The sequence below is a fragment of the Macaca fascicularis genome, chromosome 20 (genome assembly GCF_037993035.2).
Source record: "Macaca fascicularis isolate 582-1 chromosome 20, T2T-MFA8v1.1".
Lineage (NCBI taxonomy): Eukaryota > Metazoa > Chordata > Mammalia > Primates > Cercopithecidae > Macaca > Macaca fascicularis.
Genome location: NC_088394.1, coordinates 77,880,612 through 77,900,894, shown reverse-complemented (window position 1 = coordinate 77,900,894; position 20,283 = coordinate 77,880,612). Strand labels below are relative to the sequence as shown.

Below are 20,283 nucleotides of genomic sequence, written 5' to 3'. Positions count from 1 at the left end.
CCAAGCTCTTACTTTCCCTTCTGTAGTGACCTTGGCAGGTAAGAGTTGAACATGATGGCTTAGCAAATGGGGGAAGCCTGGATCCCTGAGTGGTTATGTGGAACACAGCACTCTTCCCGTCCCTGCAGACTGCATTGGACGGTGATCAGAGTGAGAAATAAAATACTTCACACCTGTGAGGAATTGTGACGGCAAACTGATCTTTCTGAGATGCATCCACTGCCTGGATATATTACTGGGGGAAGACAATACTAAACAAACACTCATATACAAACTCACGTTGAAGTTAATTTCTTTCTCCAGTCGTTTCTATCTTAGATCTCTTGGTCAGACCTTTATAAAATCCACTCACTAAATTATGATGGAAGCTAAGGAAGCAATTACAGAGTTTGTAATTTTCCTTTAAAACACGCCTGCTTATATTTTAGAAGAGTCCTTGGTGGCACAAGAATATTAACATTTAAATTCACCATTTCTCATGTTTATCCACACACTCTAAATCTGGGTATCCTTCAGAGGATCCTGTAATCCCCCAAAGGAAATCTGTCTTCTTTACTGCATCCTCAGTGGGTCTTTTCTTCCTTGGCTGCTGGTCTCAAGAGCATATAGCTGGTCTCTCAGCCCCCTGAATATTCTTCCTCTTCTCCTCTAATTTTTATGTATCCTAAGCAGCCACTGCAAAGCTGTTCCTTAAGACTGCTTAGTACAAGAAGTCTCTTATGACTTATGCCTGGGTAACAGGTGAGGACAAGACAGGCAGGAAGAGTCAGAACATCCTATGAAAGAGGCCAGTGCCAGGGACTGGCACTTCTTGCTTTCTTCACGGGGCCTTCATTAATTTTTCTATCCTAGGACCTGAGTTTGTCCTTATAACTGTGTGTGCTTAGTGAAAACTGAGTGGTAAATCATTCAATTGATATGAACCTCTTTGAGTCTGCATTTGGGACAAGTTCTATCGGTAAAAGCAGCATATGAAGTCAAAACCTCCATCCTCCAAGACACCAAAATGAAATCCTCCCCAGCCAGGGGTCCATTCCAGGACGCATTTCCATACACGTGTACAGTCTGCAACTATCCACAGAACCACATTCATGATAAGGAGACAAAAGATGGGCCTCAAAAGGAGACTTTTGAGTGAGGATACCAACTTTCTGCGTTCCTTGGTTCATTCAGCAACAAAGATTAGTCTTGGCATTACTGCCTGCTTGGCGACCAGAACAAAGAGAAATAAGGAAAATTAGGGACACAGGAAAACATATGGGCACACATAGATGTGGAAACTCAGAGATAAAAGAGACTTAAAGAGATACATGGAGAGTGAATATTCTGTCGCCTTTTAGAGCCTTATCCATCATCCATCCACCCAAGCAATGCTGACCTGAGCGCCTATTTATCAGGCACTGTGCTAGGCCTTGGTAATAAATAAAGATGGAGGTAAAAGTCTAAAAGCAGACATTGGAGGTGGGAAGAGCAGTTGACGTGGCCCTAACAGGTTCCCACCACGGCGGAACGCACAGACAGGGCAGGTAGGGGAAGATGTGGCCCTAAAAGGGTTCCCGCTACGGCGGAACGCACAGCCAGGGAACGTGGGGGAATTCAAGGAGCGAACTTCCTGGCGCCCCAACGTTGGTAAAGGTGAACGAGACACCTGCGCATCATAGAGACGCCGAGACCTCCAGGCTTCCTAGAGAGGCCCGGAAGTGGCTCCAGGAGGCCGGTCCGACGACTCCGGCTCCCGAGCGGGGACGGTGGGCAGCTAGGGAGGGCTGGGCCTCCCCGCCTGCCATAGTCTGCCTGCCGCGCCCTTGTTCCTGCAGCTGTGAGTGGGCCTGGGCTGGGGTTGGGGGCTGCCGCCCTTCTGCGGGGACCTTGGGCCGCCTTGGCCTGGAACGCAACAGGTGGCGTTCCCGGGGGTGGGGGACGGTGATGAATGACTGAGCAGGGTGGCGGGAAGGAGCATCCCCTTTCAGGTGTCTTCCTGATCCCAGGGGGCCGGGCGCAGCTTGGCTTTCTAGAATGTCGCCAAGGTCTCAAACACTGGCTCTCTTCATTTTTTGTTTTTAAGGACAGCAGGCCCCAATCTCCGAACTTTCCACAGGTGTTTGGCTATACTTGATTCCTATTGATTTTCTGCACACTTTGGGGGAACGATTTCCTCCTCATTATGACGTGGTTCTGGTTTCCCACTTAAAATGGCAGTGACAGGTTCCCATTTAAACTGCATGTGTTTGTTGGGAAAAGGTAAGTAGGTTTAAACAAAACCTTATAGGCTAGTCATAGTACCAGATGAACCAGACATGACAGAAATTGTGGAGGTGGAGTGAACCCTGAAAATCTGAGACAGGTCTCAGTTAATTTAGAAAGTTTATTTTGCCAACATTGAAGACATGTACCCATGACACAGCCTCAGGCGGTCTTGACCACATATACTCAAGGTGGTCAGAGCACATTTTCGTTTCATACATTTTAGGGAGACATGAGACAACAACAGATGTAAGATGAACATTTTTTCAGTCTGGAAAGGCGGGACAACTGGAAGCAGGGAGGGGGCTTCTAGGTCGTAGGTAGGTAAGAGACAAATAGTGACATTCTTTTGAGTTTGATTGGCCTCTCCAAAGGAAGCAATCAGATATGCCTTTATTTCAGTGAGCAGAAATATATGAATAGAATGGGAGGCAGGTTTGCCCTAAGCAGTTCACAGCTTGACTTTTCCCTTTACCTTAGTGATCTTGGAGCCCCAAGATTTATTTTCCTTTCACAGTGGTAGGATAATGACCTAAGTGAATCTGCATTGTCCCAGCGTTAGTGTGCGGCATTACACGTGGTAGTTAAGAGTTATACAGACCCGGCTTCAAGCCCTAAATCCTGCCCAGCCACTTATGACTTGCATAATTTGTGGGCAAGGTTCCTAACCTCTGATCTGTTTTCCTCATTTCTGAAAGCTGATAAGACTAGTAACTACCTCAGAAGATTGTCCTGAGGCTTAAATGCTAAACCTTTAAACTACCTGTATTAATCCATTCTCATGTTGCTAATAAAGACATACCTAAGACTAGGTAATTTATAAAGGAAAGAGGTTTAATGGACTCACAGTTCCCCATGGCTGGGGAAGCCTCATAATCATGGCAGAAGGCAAAGGAGGAGTAAAGTCACGTCTTATGTCTTGCATGGTGGCAGGCAAGAGAGCTTGTGCAGGGGAACTCCCCTTTATAAAACCATCAGCTCTTGTGAAACTTATTCACTGTTGTGAGAACAGCATGGGAAAAACCCACCCCCGTGATTCAATTACTTCCCACTGGGTCCCTCCCAGGACATGTGGGAATTATGGGATCTAAAATTCAAGGTGAGATTTGGGTGGAGACATAGCCAAACCATATCCTTCTGCCCCTGGCCCCTCCCAAATCTCATGTCCTCACGTTTCAAAACCAATCATGCCTTCCCAACAGTCCCCCAAAGTCTTAACTCATTTCAGCATTAACTCAAAAGTCCACATTCCAAAGTCTCATCTGAGACAAGGCAGGCACCTTCCACCTATGAGCCCGTAAAACCAAAAGCAAGTTAATTACTTCCTAGATACAATGGGGGTACAGGTATTGGGTAAATACACTCATTCCAAAAGAGAGAAATTGGACAAAACGAAGGGGCTACAGGCCCCATGCAAGTCTAAAATTCAGCAGGGCAGTCAAATCTTGAAGCTCTAAAATGATCCCCTTTGACTCCATGTCCCATATCCAGGTCACACTGATGCAAGAGGTGGGTTCCCCTAGTCTTGGGCAGCTCCACCCCTGTGGTTTTGCAGGGTACAGCCCCACTTTTGGCTACTTTCAGGGCTGGCATTGAGTGTCTGCTGCTTTTCTAGGTGCACGGTGCAAGCTGTTGGTGGATCTACCATTCTGGGGTCTGGAGGATGGTAGCTGTCTTCTCACAGCTCCACTAGGCAGTGTCCCAGTGGGGACTCTGTGGGGTGGTTCCAACCCCACATTTCCCTTCCACGCTGCCCTAGTAGTGGTTCTCCATGAGGGCCCCACCCCTGTAGCCAACTTCTGCGTGAACATTCAGGAGTTTCCATACATCCTCTGAAATCTAGGCAGAGGTTTCCAAACCTCAATTCTTGACTTCTGTGCATCCACAGGCTTAACACCGCATGGAAGTTGCCAAGGCTTGGGGCTTGCACCCTCTGATGCCACAACCTGAGCTGTACCTTGGCCCATTTTAGCCACAGCTGGAGCTGCTGGGATACAGAACACCAAGTTCCTAGGCTGCACAGAGCAGGGGGGCCCTGGACCCAGCCCAGGAAACCATTTTTGCCTCCTAGGCTTCTGGGCCTGTGATGGGAGGGGCTGCCATGAATGTCTCTGACATGACCTGGAGACATTTTCTCCATTGTCTTGATGATTAGCATTTGGCTCCTTGTTACTTATGCAAATTTCTGCAGCCAGCGTGAATTTCTCCCCAGAAAATGGGTTTTTCTTTTCCATTGCATCATTAGGCAGCAAATTTTCCAAACTTATACTCTGCTTCCTCTTGAATGCTTTGCAGCTTAGAAATTTCTTACCCCAGATACCCTAAATCATCCCACTGAAGTTCTAAGTTACACAGTTCTCTATGGCAAGGACAAAATGCCATCAGTCTCTTTGCTGAAACATAACAAGAGTCACTTTTGCTCCAGTTCCCAAAAAGTTCCTCATCTCCATCTGAGACCACCTCAGCCTGGACTTTATTGTCTATATCACTGTCAGCATTTTGGTCACAGCCATTCAAGTCTCTAGGAAGTTCCCAACTTCCCCACATCTTCCTGTCTTCTTCTGGGCCCTCAAAACTGTTGCAACCTTTGCCTGTAAACCAGTTCCAAAGTCACTTCCACATTTTTGGATACCCTTACAGTAGCACCCCATACCCGGTACCAATTTACTGTGTTAGTCCATTCTCATGCTGCTAATAAAGATATTCCCAAGACTGGGTAATTTATAATGGAAAGAGGTTTAATGGACTCACAGTTCCACATGGCTGGGGAGGCCTCATAATCATGGCAGAAGGTAAAGGAAGAGCAAAGTCACGTCTTACATGGCGGCTGGCCAGAGAGCTTGTGTAGGGGAATTTTCCTTTATAAAACCATCAGATGTTGTGGGACTTACTCACTATCACGAGAATAGCATGGGAAAGACCCACCCCCATGATTCAATTACCTACTACTGGGTCCCTCCCAGGACATGTGGGACTTACGGGAGATACAATTCAAGAGGAGACTTGGGTAGAGACACAGCCAAACTGTATCACTCCCTAACCCATCATAAATAATAAGTGTAGCCATGGTTGTTGCTGTTTTTATTTTGGGGAGGAGGAAACATGATCAGAGAGGTTCAGTGAATTGCCCAGGGTCACATAGGGAATTAGTGGAACAGCCAAGTCTGATTCTCAGATTTCCAAACTGAGAGTCTCTGGGAACTGCAGGGGCCGCGATGAGGTTGCAGAATGTGTTAACAGTGAAAGCCCTCACAGGACTCAGGTCAGTACCCAGCACTTCAGGCAGGGGCTCTGCACAGCCTCAAGTGCTGCTGCGTTAAGGTGAACTGTAGAGTCAGATGCACCTGGGTTATTGGTACGGCTCCCTGCTCTACCATTTGCTAGCTGTAGCACTTGGAGTTAGGCACTTTGTGTCTCTGAGCTTCAGTTTTCTCATCTGTAAAATGGAATTAACAAATTAGTACTCATCTCAGAGGTATGTGAAATAATTCCTGGACAGAGTATTGTAGAATGCCTGGCACAGAGTAAGTGCTTAATAAGTCGCAGTTGCCCAGCACTTTGGGAGGCCGAGACGGGCGGATCGCGAGGTCAGGAGATCGAGACCATCCTGGCTAACACGGTGAAACCCCGTCTCTACTGAAAAATACGAAAAACTAGCCGGGCAAGGTGGCGGGCGCCTGTAGTCCCAGCTACTCGGGAGGCTGAGGCAGGAGAATGGCGTGAACCCGGGAGGCGGAGCTTGCAGTGAGCTGAGATCCAGTCACTGCACTCCAGCCTGGGCGGCAGAGCGAGACTCCATCTCAAAAAAAAAAAAAAAAAAAAAAAAAAGTGGCAGTTGATATTATTTCAATTACTTGATATTACTTCAATGTATAGATGTGGCAAACTGCTAACTTAGTGAAGAGGAAAATACAAGTGTAGTACTCCTTGCAGATAGGACAGAAAGAGGCATTTGAAGAGCTTGCAAAATGTTCACCCCATTTAGATTTACTGGGTCTACAATCTGCTAGATATTCCTTGTCCCTACAGATATTGCCGGTCTGTGCTCACATGGCATTTATACGATAGCTTGGGAAACAGATGGGAAATACCAATTATAAAATTTTTTCATTTCTTTTGTCATCAGCATTGTGGAGAATTGCAAGGCTCTTGTGCCATAGATATCTAGGTAGAAGTTTAGCTAGCCGAACAAGATTTGAAACACCTCAGATGATGACCCTGAATTACAGACAGCTGTCCTGCTACCTACTTATGTTCAAAACCCTGCATAAATACCCATATCTATTACCAGTATACTGGTTTTTACTTAACCCTATACCCTTAATTTTCTTCCCAGGTGTTTTGGCCTTTTGGAATTTTTTTTTTTTTTTTTGGATGGCATCTCGCTGTGTCATCCAGACTGGTGTGTAGTGGTGCAATCTCCGCTCACTGCAACCTCCATCCCCCATGTTCAAGCGATTCTCCTGTCTCAGCTTTCCAAGTAGCTGAGATTACAGGTGTGCATCACCACGCCCGGCTACTTTTTTCTGTTTTTAGTAGAGACAGGGGTTTCACCATGTTGGCCCAGCTGGTCTCTAACTCCTGACCTCCAGTGATCCACCTGCCTCAGCCTTCCAAAGTGCTGGAATTATAAGCATGAGCCACTGCACCCAGCCCCTTTTGAATTTTATATGTCACATCTCTTTTATCTATATCAGAATTCTTCTCCTTATCACCCCTAACTGCATATTTATTTTTATTGTTTTGACTTCCTTATATTAAACACAAGTAGATAATTTTCAGATCATGCATGGAATTTGAACAGCACCATTTCATAAGCCCTCTGGCATCAATATATTTGCCAGATCTTGATATAATAACAATACAGTTACCTTTTACCTCTGGTCAGCACTTGTACAGTGATTTAAAGCACCTAATCATGGGGTTATACTACTTGGAGATATTTTTTATATCTCTTAAAGTAAATATCGTAAGTTTTTATTTTTATGGGAACCATCTTAAATTCTCTCTGTTCCATAGTTTCTATTGGTGAAATGCTAATGACACCCATATTTCTATGTTGCATAATAATACCAGAGGGCTAGTAACACAATCATCTTGAACTCATAGGGATGAAGGAACTGCGTGGGTAGTTGAAGGTTCTCATTTCTGATCTTTAGCATTTAATTAGGTCTTTTAAAATGTAAAGTACTCCCAGTCATCTTTTACTAGTTTTTTCTCATAACTTCCCTTGAGATGTCAACATTATTCCCCTCGCTTTACCTTAGTATTCTCAAGAGGTCAGGTGGATTTTAAATTTTATTTTTTTCCTGTTTGTAATTAAGCTTTTTTTTTTTTTTTTTTTTTTTTTTTTTCCCCCTTGATCATGTGCTTAACTTTAACCTGTATCCACCAAAATGACTGCTCAGGTCAGATGTAGCCCTCCCCACCAGGGGAGAGCAATTACTGAACAAAGCCACAGTTTGGAAGAACCTTCAAGCACTTGCCATTATAAAGGCAGGTCTGAGTGCCCAGCCCTAGAAGGAATCAGACAGAAACTAATTAATAAAACAGGAGCCACAGAGTAGATGAAAATCAGGCAGCTGGCTGAAGAACAACTGTATATTCTCTTCTCCCTTCTGGCTTAGCATTCATGAGAATTTTGGGTGGGGGCAGGTCTGCAAAATGCATTTGCTAAGATTTTTCCGTGCTTATCAATGTTGAGGATCAGGAAGGGAGGAGGCGGCTCCCAGCAGTGCAGCAGATGGCTACCATCCTGTGAAGGCTTTACTGGCCTGGTGGATAAGCTTTTTCCTTGCTGTTTATTTTGTTAAGTTATTTATTTTTCCTTACCTTTCTCTTCTGACCCCCCGATCAGATCAGTTATACAAGTTTTTGCCTCAGATCATTCTGAAACTAGTTGGAAGGTAACGGAGTAGCATCACTAGGCCTGGCAAGTTTCTGAAGCGTTAATAATCCGAAGTTATATGTTCCTTACTTGATTAATGTGCACATGAACCATGATTGACCTGTGGTCTTGTGACTGGACTGGAATGTGTAATTTTAAAACCAAAGACTAATTAAAGATAGGTATTTCCGTTGGAATTTTTTAATTGGACTTTTGAAGTCCTTGTCCATTTTCAGAATTCCTTATGGTGGAATTCTTACAGAGATATTAAGAAGATCTTAAATCGTTATCTGGCATCCTGTTTGTCAAAACTTTCAGCCAGACAAGAACATTTCCAAAGCCTACTGTTTCAGTTAATGACATCGCCTTCCTCAGAACATCATCTGGGTGCAACATGCTGCCACCTCCTGCAGTTGTTCGCTAGCCCTCACCCTGATTTCACCTGAGCACACTGGCCTTTTGTCCTCACTGGTAACCCTCTAGCCTAGAGCCACATCTCCCTTCCCTGGACCCTGGCCCATTTCCTCCTCCAGGGGAAGCCTCCTCTTTCACAAGTACTGAGGTGGCCCCAACAGTTCCTTTCTGTAAACCTAAAAAGGCTTCTGTTGTCTGCAGAATGGAATTCAACTAGCCAGGCATCATGGTGCACGCCTGTAGTCCCAGCTACTCAGGATGCTGAGGTAGGAGGATCTCTCGAGGTCGGGAAATCAAGGTTGCAGTGAGCCGTGGTCACACCTCTACACTCTAGCCTGGGCAACAGAGTGAGACCTTGTCTCGAAAAAAAAAAATGGGATTCAAACTTTATGGAAGGGGACAGAAGCCTTTCTCCAGGTTCACCCCAGACTGTCTTTTCACCCCCAAGCACCAGCTCTGTGCTTCTCTTTGCACACCAGCCATGGCGGACTCCCCATGTTAGCTGCCCAGCACAGCCTTCTCTGCCTCTGATCCATTGATTCGTGGTTCACCCTCACCAGTGATAACCCTCCTCTCAGCCTACCTAGATCCTCCCATGGGCCCTGTAGCACTAAAGCTCACTCTCCCATGAACTCTTCCTGATCTGCCCTGTCAGAATCAGTCTCCCTACCCCTCACCTTGGTGTTCCCACTGCACTTTGTTTATACCAACATTAAAAGAGTAACTTTATTTTCATCTTTTTTTTGCCTTTTCCTTTTGATATCTGTGGAAGCCTCTTTCTCATTTGTAAGCTCTGGAAAGCAGGACCTCTGTCTCATTTGGGTTTGTATCTTTCATTCCATAACCATCACTTTTTAGGAGATATGTTATTGTTAAAATGGCAGCATTAATGTCATGCAGAACGGTGACTCTTAAACACTGCAGAGCCCTGGGTAAAGTAATTTGTGCCCATCACAATTTTACTAAATTGGATATATTTTAGGGTGTTCAGAATAATCCATAGATTCAACAAAATATTTATTGAGCATCTACTATGTTCGGGATTCTAGTAGGGACACCCCAGAAGACAGAGGGCCTCAGTTCTCATAGAACTTTACATTCTCTGGGAAGGAGATCAATAATAAAAAGTAAATAGTTTTAGATAGACAGTAAAATGCTCCATGAAGAAAACAAAGCAACGTTTAGGGTACAAGCAGCTCTGTTAGATAGGGTGATCAGAGAAGCCTCTCTGAGGACTTGTGAGCAGACCTAAATATTGAGAAAGATGCTGCTAGAAAAGGACCTAGTGCACGACGTGTCACACTGAAGTGAGAACAGGAGGCACTAATGAGGTCAGCGTCTTCAAGGAAAGGAAAGAAAGTCTGTGCAGTTGGAGCATAGAATGCCAGTGGCAGAAGAGTGGGAGACTGTGACCAGGTCATGGAGGTGAACATGGGAAGTCTGTACTGAAATATCAGTAACTGATGTCTACCATGTTGTGAAACTGTTTGTCATGAAGGGTTGTGAGTACACTAAAGAATAGAATTGACTGCATTTGGTTTTATGACCACTTTCAATCCAAATGGGAGTGTTCTGCACTCAGAAAACAATAGAATCATAAGGTCACTGTTAGATACATTGAGGGAGTGCTGGCACGTTCATTCTTCATGAATTTTCTTGAAAGCACAACCGTGGCAGTTGCATAATGGAACCTTGGGAACTCATCAGTCATCCTCTGCCCCATTTTGCTCAGTTTCCCTAGTATTTCTCACTCTTCTCCATACCGTCAAGCCACTGAGACAGACACTTGCTGAACCTCGTCTTCACTTGTCACACTGACCGATTCTGCATGAGTGCTCTGATTCGTTTCATTGGCAGTCTCATGCACTCACACAGGTGTCCAGAAGAACTTACAAAACTCTTTGTAACCCTGTGCTTTTTGAGAGATCTAATCATGGTATGTGGAAATGTGATACGCTAGTTGAATCTCTAAACTCTGGAGTGTGAAGAAAAGTCTACTCAAGAAATGACATCTGTGGAGTGCCCATACGGCACCAGGTGTTTTATTGGACTTTTTTTGCACATTATCCCATGCAGTCTTCATGCAGGCTCATTATCAGCTCCACTGTTAGATGAAGCAGCAGGCTCAGAGTCTTTAACACATGTGGTAAACACACAGTCCAAAATCCCACAACTGGTAAGTGGACACCAAAGTCCATTCTCTTTCCATTTAAGACTGTGTTTTAGTGGTTAAGAGTACGGGCTCCTGGGGCCACACTGCCATCGGGTGTGAATCCAGGTAAGTTTGGGCAAGTTTATTTCCTGTCTCTGTGCTTTGTTTTTCTCAGCTGAAAAACAGGATCTAATAGTACTTTCCTGGTAAGATTATTAAAAGGATTAATTGGCTAACATACACGTAAAGCAGTTAGCATGCTGCCTGGCCCTAATAGTAAGCACTAGGTATGGGTTTGTCTTTATTATTTCCACTGTACCGTGCTGCCTTTTTAAAAACCTTAGCATTCCTGTAACATAGCACAACAGCCAGACAGAAGAGAAAAGTGAAGTCTAGAGAAGTGTCTTGACCAAGATCACGTAACCACTTAAGGGCTGAGGCAAGACGCCTTCACTGTGTATTCCTGTCCCCCATATTTTTTTCTTTCTTTATGCATGTACACTGACTCCACACTCATAGCCTCTCTGCCATACAAGCTCTTCATCCTGCCTAGCCCCAGCCTCTGCTGCTCCCGCTCCGCTCCCATCTCCACACTCTTCCATGTTGAAGTCTACTTACATGGTGCAGTGACTGCAGTTGTGGGTGCCTGGCTGGGAAAGAGAAATGGTAGGGCTCTTGATTGCTTGCAGTCTTCATGCCTAACCACAGCTCTGAGCGTCTGTGTTGACTTGAGCGCACGTGTTGGGGTGTGTGTGTGTGTGCACGCGCCCAGTGCCTTTGAGGACCTGTGTGCTTCCTGTTCCATTTCTCTCCCTATTTTTTCTTTTTTTTTTTTTTTTTTTTTTGAGATGGAGTCTCACTCTGTCGCACAGGCTAGAGTGCAGTGGTGTGTTCTTGGCTCACTGCCAGCTCCACCTCCCAGGTTCACGCCATTCTCCTGCCTCAGCCTCCCGAGTAGCTGGGACTACAGGTGCCCACCACCACGCCCGGCTTATTTTTTGTATTTTTAGTAGACACGGGGTTTCACCGTCTTAGCCAGGATGGTCTCTATCTCCTGACCTCGTGATCTGCCCGTCACAGCCTCCCAAAGTGCTGGGATTACAGGCGTGAGCCACCGTACCCGGCCTCTCTCCCTCTTACATGGAAGGAACTGGGTATCTTAGTTTTTGCTTATTTTGTTTTGTTTTTGGGAGAAGGGTCATTGGAGCCTTGAAAGAAATATGGGGAGGGGAGGGCCACAGAAGAAGAGGGAAAGAGAAGTGGGACCCCTCAAAGGCACTGAGCTCTTGTACTTTAAGTACCTACAAGATTTGCAGTGGGGGAGGTAGGGCATCGTTTGCTACATAAAGGAGTTTTTCCCCATATATATATTTTTTAAGTATAGGCTAATAAAGCAGTATTAAGCCATGCTGCAGTGTGCAATTTTACAGAAAAGATTTTGGGAGATTCCTTTAGAGTGCTCTCTAATTTTCTGATGCATGGAGGGGTGGGGGGGAAATGCCTCTTCCTACCAAATTTGAATCAATTCTTTTCAAAAAGGCTCTAATCATTTTCAAGAATTAACAATAATGCCTTACATTTGAAACGTTTTTTGTGTTTCTCAAAGCACTGCCAATTACATTATCTTATTTAACCTCCCCATTAACCTTTTCAGGTGGGCAGAGCAGATATTACTGTCCCCATATTACATCAGGAGAAATTTGAAGCCCAGGAACTGAAGGGAAAGTAGCTAAATGACACAGCTGTGACTAGACCCAGGCCTTAACTTTTCATTCTACTACAGCATATTGACTTTTTGGTTTTGTTAGCTCAAAATTAGGGGGAATGATACTTGCATTTGGATCAGTAACAGTGATGCATACTTCTTACAGGTCCAGTTATCTTTTGACTGCCACATATGGACCCCAAAAGATCTCAAAAGGAAACGGTCCTCATTACAGGAGGAGGTGGCTATTTTGGTTTTCGGTAAGTGTGTCTATAAAATATACATGTGGAATTATTTTACTAGTAGTTGCCAGAAGCTTTCAACTCTGACAACAGAGTAGACTTTTACTTGTTTGTATAATGTCAAACTAGAAATGAACTGTGTTGCCCACTGCTCAGATACTGCAGTTGAGAACTACAGGTATATTTCACTTTCAGAAAAATTCTTTATAAAGCTGTGAAATTGGGAGGGATGACTATTCACATCACCAAAAACAATTTTAAATCATAGCTGTTCTTTCACAGTTATGTTATTATTCTCAAATATTCCAAAGAATAGATAGTGGGCCCTAGAACCAAAGGGAAAAAATGCCACCATTCTTTGAAGATAAAGCCTCTCTCTTTGTAATTTAAGTAGATGAGAGGATTCTCACTTTTGAAAATTTGAAGAAGTGAACCTTGCACCAAGGAACACGCATAGTGAGGGGCTCAGGATGAGCCAAGAAGACTTGAATCAGCCCCACCTTGATTGGTAAATTACTTTATACACTTCCCCTACGCACAGCTTAAGAGCGACTTGATGCAACATTTACCGTTTCTCATTTCAGCCTGGGCTGTGCTCTGAACCAAAAGGGAGTCCACGTGATTCTGTTTGACATCAGCAGCCCTGCTGAAACCATTCCAGAAGGAATCAAGTTTATACAAGGAGACATCTGCCACCTGTCTGACATAGAGAAAGCCTTCCAGGATGCAGACATCACTTGTGTGTTCCATATTGCCTCTTATGGTATGTCAGGGCGGGAGCAACTCAATCGAAACCTGATCGAAGAAGTCAACATCGGGGGCACAGACAACATCCTCCAGGCTTGCCAAAGAAGAAGGGTGCCCAGGTTAGTTTACACCAGCACTTTCAATGTCATCTTTGGAGGTCAAGTTATCAGAAATGGGGATGAATCTCTGCCCTACCTGCCTCTTCACCTCCACCCTGATCACTACTCTCGGACAAAGTCTATTGCAGAGAAGAAGGTGCTGGAGGCGAATGGTACACCCCTGGACAGAGGCGACGGCGTCTTAAGAACCTGCGCTCTGAGGCCAGCTGGCATCTATGGGCCTGGAGAACAAAGACACCTTCCCAGAATAGTCAGCTACATCGAGAAGGGTCTGTTCAAGTTTGTCTACGGGGACCCCAGGAGCCTGGTTGAGTTTGTCCACGTGGATAACTTGGTGCAGGCTCACATTCTGGCCTCAGAAGCCCTGAGAGCTGACAAGGGCCATATTGCCTCTGGGCAGCCCTACTTCATCTCAGATGGCAGACCCGTGAACAACTTTGAGTTCTTCCGGCCTCTGGTTGAGGGCCTGGGCTACACGTTCCCATCTACCCGCCTGCCATTGACCTTGGTCTACTGCTTTGCTTTTCTAACAGAGATGGTTCACTTCATTTTGGGTCGACTCTACAACTTCCAGCCCTTCCTCACTCGCACTGAAGTTTACAAAACTGGTGTCACACATTATTTTAGCTTAGAGAAAGCCAAGAAAGAGCTAGGTTATAAGGCTCAGCCATTTGACCTCCAGGAAGCAGTGGAATGGTTTAAAGCCCATGGTCATGGCAGAAGTTCTGGAAGTCGTGACTCAGAGTGTTTTATTTGGGATGGGCTATTGGTCTTCCTCCTGATTATAGCAGTTCTCATCTGGCTGCCTTCTTCTGTGATTCTGTCACTGTGAAGGAGAGGCCAGAAATAAGGTGATCACAGTTGGCTGAGATGGTTCTCAAGAAACATGGGTTTTAAAATGTGTACAGTGGTATCTGTTGCCAAACATTGGCTCTTCAAATTGCTGCTTACGAATAGGTTCTTGGATTGAATCTTTATTTCTTACTTCCTTGCACTAAGCCAGATGGGAATGAAAAGAAAGAAGCAGAGATTAGTTTGAAATTTCATTTCTTATGTCCTTCTGTTTTAGATGGGTACAATAGAAGTCAGTTTGGAGCCATAGAAGTAGGCTTAGTTGGGTTGGAGATGTCTGTCTTGAATTTCTTAGAAGGCAAGATATACTTATTTCCGTTTTATGCACTCTGCATCTACCTAAAACCTCTGATTGATGTGGGAATGACAAAACACATCAGGCTTGAAAGCATGTGAAAAACGCCAAATTGGCCCAGATCCCCAACAGAGCAATCCTCGAGGGGATGGTAGCTATTGCTGGAGAGGCATTAGCTATTCACAGTGTCCATTTTAGGTGTTAACTTTCACCCTTTGTGATATCGGGGCACTATGCCTATGTGAACACATGGTAATGTTTGATGTTTAGGCCTTTATCCTACCTCATAGGATTCTTTTGAGGATTAAATTAAAGCATACAAAGTGCTCCTTAACACACATAGCCATTCTTTTTATCAGAATTTTCATGGTACATTCCTTATGAGGGCTTTCTTCCTCAGTGTTCTCTTTAGAGGGCTGTTGCTACTGGACTTTCTGGAATGTCTGGGTGTGCCCTCAGAGCCTCCAACAAGTGTATTTGGATATACTCTAAAGTTTTGGCCTCCAAGAAGGCGAAAAGGAAGCAACTAAAAATCTGATGATTAAGGGAGTCAATCAAGCTAATGCCATTTTTAGTTTAAAAAATGAAGCATAGCTCTAAACTCATAGACTGGTTTTCTTACTGGGAAGAAGTTTGGCTCTCTGAAGACAGCTTCCAGTGAGGAATGTTGAACAGTGGCAGCACTGTCTGGCCACCCACGAACTGTTACCAATGATCCAGTTACACTGTTGCGTAGGAATCCAAGTGGAAAGAAGACAGAGTCCATGTCTGTCCATGGCTCCAGCTACAGAAAGGATAACATGAGAACATTACAGGGGGGACACATTACTGTGGAAAGTTCTGCTAGAGTTACTCTGAGAGTATCTACAAATAGATGAGAAATCCCTGTTGAATGCTGCCTGGATGTTGTCAGAAAAGCTCTGAACTTGATGTCAGAACACCGACACCATGAATATCATGTGTGGCCTTAACCAAGGAACAGAAGCCCTTTCGAACTTAGCTTCCTCACTTGGGACCTGGGACTGACTGCATTTGCCCTTTCTATAAACCCACCCACCTCATAGGGTTCATTGGGAGCATAAAGCAAGATGTGGTGAAAGTACTTTTAATATAAATTGCAACATCAATATGAGGTGATGGTAGTGGTTGTTTTTAGGAAAATGTGTTTGGAGTCTTTTCTATCATAAAGAAGCTTTTGCATTAGCCTGAGGTTAACGCATATGAGCACCTGCCGTGTATTGTTCCAGAGCTGCTTGAATATCCTCATCAAGTGACAAGTGGTTTCCCCAGAGCAGGTCATCCAAGACAGCAGGGTGGAAGCTGCATTGTCCTTTATGACTTGGCCTCAAATGTCACAGTGTCATTCCACAGTATATTGGTTATGCAAGTCAATCCTATCCGGTAGGGGAAGGAAATACACAAAGGTATTTCCGTATTATACCAGAAGATGGAGATGGTCAAAGGCAATCTTGGAGGCTGGGCTCTTGGCCTCATATGAGTCATCCTTCCTTTTCCATGAAAGGTTGCCCACATTTCCAGCTACATAGCTTTCTCTGCCTGCTTCCTGCCAGAAGGATTTTAGGGGCCAAACAGCTGTGTTAACATTTTGCACTATATTCCTTTCCATTCAAGCTGGCAGTGGTGCTAGGAACATTATTTTGAATGTGTCACCTGAGTTTTATTGCAGTTCACTCACAAAAGCCACACCCACAAATCTCTGAGGTAAGTCCTCCACCGTGAGCTTCTGCTCAGACTGCCAAGGGACAATACGCTGTGCTTCTTAGAAGCCTTATTGTCTGAACAGCTCTCTGGGGTGCCACATCAGGCCTTCCTGAGATCTTAAAAAGATATACTCAAGCCACAGCCGTGCATTGTCATTTCTACAATCTCATGTATTTACACAGGTTAGCCATATTCAGTGTGGGAGGAGACTACACAAGGACATGAATACCAGGAGGTGGTGTCATTGGAGGCCAACGTGGAATCTGGCTGCCACTTTCCTGCTTCCGTATCTCCCCAATTCTGTTACTGTCTCCCACTGCAGCTTGAAATGGTAGATTTTCTCAGTGCTCATTCCTCAGCCCTGTTCTAATACCATACTTTCTCCCTAGGTGAGCTCACCTAAGCCCATGGCCTCCATTTCCATCTCTAACCCAAATATGTACTACTAGAGGCACAGTTTCAGACCATTCTTGGGCTCCAGACTCATATCTAGTACTTCTGCAACTCCACGTGGATGTCCCACATGCACCTGTCAGCCAGTGTAGCCAAAGTAGAATTCATAATCCTCTCCCACCCCAAATTCTTATAGGGCTCCCTTCCTTAGTAAATATCTCCACTACTCACGGAATTTCCCATCCCAGAGATCTGGGATCATCCCTGACCCCTGCCTCTCCTAAACTTGACATACCTAACCCATGTTTAAACCACTTGATTTTTACTTGTAATCATGCCCTAAAACGGCCCAAGGTATAGGTGTACCTTCCCTCCCATAGATTCAATAGTAGCCCATTTGCTCTTCCACCCATATCCACACCCACCTTCAGTCCATTCTCCACATGTCTAGCCGAGAAAGCCTATAAAGGTGCAAATCTTTTGTCACTTCTCTGCTGAAAACTCTGGTTAGGTTGAGAATCTTTAACATGACCAAGAGGCCTTGTCTGAACTGGCCCCTTGCCTATCTCTCTACCTTCATCTCATATTATTCTGCATTCTCTGCCCCAATTACACTGACCTTTTGTAGGTTCCTGGGCTCCAAGCTTCTCAGGATCCCTGCTCCTCCTTTTGGCCTGAATGATGTTTATTTCGTGTCTCTTGTTAAGTCTTCTAGAGGCCTTCCCTGATCCCAGCAATTTAGGATTGGTCCTCCTGCTACAAATGATGCTACAAGCTCTGATAGCTTCCTGCCTTTCTTTTACAGCATTGCTCATAACTGTAAACATTTGTACAATTATTTGATTAATGCCTGTTAGCTCTATGAGGGTGAGAACTTTGTCTTGCTTACTGCTCTACTAATGCCTGGCACAGTGCAGGAGTTCAATGAGTATTTGTCCAATGAATGCTGTTTTCCCATCTGCTATGGATGAACACTCTTCTAGCACACAGATAACTCACTGTTTCTAATCTTTTGGAGAGTGGGGAAAATAGCCAACCTACACTAGAATTGTGGTAACTAAGTCAAGATTAGATGAGGTCTAGTAAGTAAGGGAAGTCATTGCCTATATGATCTGGTGGAGTATTAATGCTATAAGATGGTCAGGGAATGGGGGAGGAATGTGGGCCAAGTGATTTGTGCTCCCTCCACATCTCAGCTGAAAACTCACCACTTTAAAAGACTTAGTCTGTTTCCTGAAAGGGAGCTCCCCTTCCCTTCTATGGTCAGGAGACGCAGCAGTTAAGAAATTTCATTAGTTCTAGGGTTCCCAGCTGCCCTCACCTTGCCTCAACCTTAGATTGAATCACTCTGCTCTGCCTAACACAATAAAAGTATGCTCATACTTGCGTACCTGGGGATGCTCGCAGAGGCCTGGGCAGAAGCCACCCGGCACTGCTACCTCACCCGTGGCTTCTGAGGAGTGTGTGGGAGGTTATCCATATGGTTGATGGAGGGTCACAATGGAGGAAGGATGTGTGAGCAACAAGGAGCCCTGTATTGGAACCTAAAGGTAATGCCCAAACTGCTCCCACCTGCAAAAAGAAAAAAGGGGTCTGGAAAGCCTGTTGGAAATACTTGTTGGATGTCCTCAGTGCTGTTTCCGGTGACAGGGGCAGAAAGTGCCACATTATGAGCAGTAACAGTTAGTGGAGGGTCAAACAGCTCATTCTGGCACCAAGTTACCTATGCTGTGGTGTTTCTCAAGCCTAGGGAATAGGCCTAGGGATTCTTTTCAAGAAAATGTTTTATTTTCCTCAACCACCTAGCATGGTGTATAAAAGAGGCAAGTGTTGCTTTGTCATAGATTGTTGGGGCTGCTTCTACCTTGTATTGCTCTCCAAATCTCCGGTTCACGCAGCCTTACAAAGACAGGGTAGAAGTTGCCTGCAGAATGCCATGCCCCAGCTCTGACCCAATTAGACATCATTATAGGGACACTGGTGCCCCTGCTGGCTGGCCTTGGAAGCCAGCACCAGCAATGTTATTAAAATTTTCCCCAGCATCTCTTGCTTTAGAGATGGCACGCCAGGTTGTGTGCTGTTCACCAGCATCTCTCACTTTAGAGAATGATACCCCATGCTCCTTTTTGATGACAAAAAGTCCCTCCCAGCCCTTTCATGGGGCTGACCTCCATATGCAGGCCTGACCACTCACAAGAGTTTCAGCCTTCCGGCCGCAGTCATTGGGCCACGATGGGCCAGTCAGCGTCGTCTTTTCAGCCTTTCTCCCAGAGCAGGTTAAGAGAAACCCTTTCCGCTAGAATTGCTTCAGAGGGCAGGTGCTTGGTGCTGCTCCTCTTCAGGGTCCTCCTACCTGAAGGAGAGGACCGAGCGCTGATAATATTTGGGCTGCTGGGTCCAGCTGTGTGTTAAAAAGAGCAAAGAAATGGAGAGGGACGAGGTCCTGGTGACTCCCCAGGTTTTGTAACGCTGCCTGCTAGACGCTCATCTTTCCAGGTCATCCTCTCACGTGAGTCTCAGTTCACTTTCTTTTCTGCTTAAGGCCCTTTAAGTTCGATTTTTCTCCAGGAATCACAGCATGTCCTGGTGTGCCATGTCCACAGGCCACTCCTGGGTACAGGTGATCCTACCCTGTGGTTTCCCAAGGCAGCCTCTCCACTCACCTCTGTGCCCTCTTTCTTTCAAAGAAGGGGGGTCGTCTTCTGGTCCCTGGGTAATTTAACATTTGCCGGAGTTTTTCTTACAAAATGAGATTGATTTCCTTTTCTAGAATCATGTTTATTTGAATTATGTTTACTCAAATCACGTATATTTGGACCCAACATACCTTTAAGTAATGTAGTTCAAACTCTTGTTTTATATGAAAATTGTTTGATGAAGTGATTTGCTCCCCAGAACATAAACGCCCCATAAGAGGAGGAACCATGTCTGTTTTTTCTACTTCTATACCCTTCGTTTGCCCAGTAAATGCTTGTTGACTGCATTCAAATGCTTGTTGAATGCACTTATCAGCCAGGTGGTCTCTTATCTGAGAATTCAGCTTATTCCCCAGTTGTTGCTTCCTTTACACCTGAGACTCCCAGCCTGAGCCAAGAAGAACATTCAAGGCCTAAATTAAAAATGCAGACTCCAGAAGGGTGACATCATGTAAAATGGCCCTTTCACTGTAACAACCGGAAAAGCAGGGGGACAGGAGAATGATCGGAACCAATGATTTCAGGAACTCCTTACGTCTATTTTACCTCGATACACGTACACAGACTCCAAACTCTTCGCTGGTGCTTCTGATTGAGAAAGTCTGTGTTGGCTGGTAATCTGCACTCTAGATGTTTCTTATCTTTCAACAAGGAGGTGAACACTGCTGCCAGATACTAAACACTGGCTCCCTTGCAAGATGCTGAGAGGCTCCTGACCTCTGCTTGGCTCTTCGCTTGGCAGTGCTTTGCTATAGCAGGTGCTCAGCACATCATTGCTGAATGAATGAAGGGGGAGATGGGACTCGCCAAAGGGC

General features: G+C 45.0%; 1 protein-coding gene across 4 annotated transcripts; it reads left to right on the top strand.

The window, feature by feature from the left end:
- The first annotated feature begins 1,759 nt into the window (after positions 1 to 1,759).
- SDR42E1 (short chain dehydrogenase/reductase family 42E, member 1) lies at positions 1,760 to 15,784 on the top strand. 4 transcript variants are annotated; one of them, XM_065537619.2, is made up of 4 exons: positions 1,760 to 1,819; positions 12,569 to 12,662; positions 13,039 to 13,152; positions 13,229 to 15,784. In XM_065537619.2, exons 3-4 carry the CDS (start codon positions 13,115 to 13,117, stop codon positions 14,340 to 14,342), a joined length of 1,152 nt encoding a protein of 383 aa, XP_065393691.1. In that variant the 5' UTR covers positions 1,760 to 1,819; positions 12,569 to 12,662; positions 13,039 to 13,114; the 3' UTR covers positions 14,343 to 15,784. The 4 variants fall into 4 exon arrangements, with proteins under 4 accessions (XP_065393691.1, XP_045237585.1, XP_005592698.1 ...); XM_045381650.3 differs by lacking the exon at positions 13,039 to 13,152; XM_005592641.5 differs by lacking the exon at positions 13,039 to 13,152 and having other exon boundaries at positions 1,760 to 1,898.
- Positions 15,785 to 20,283: the final 4,499 nt, after the last annotated feature.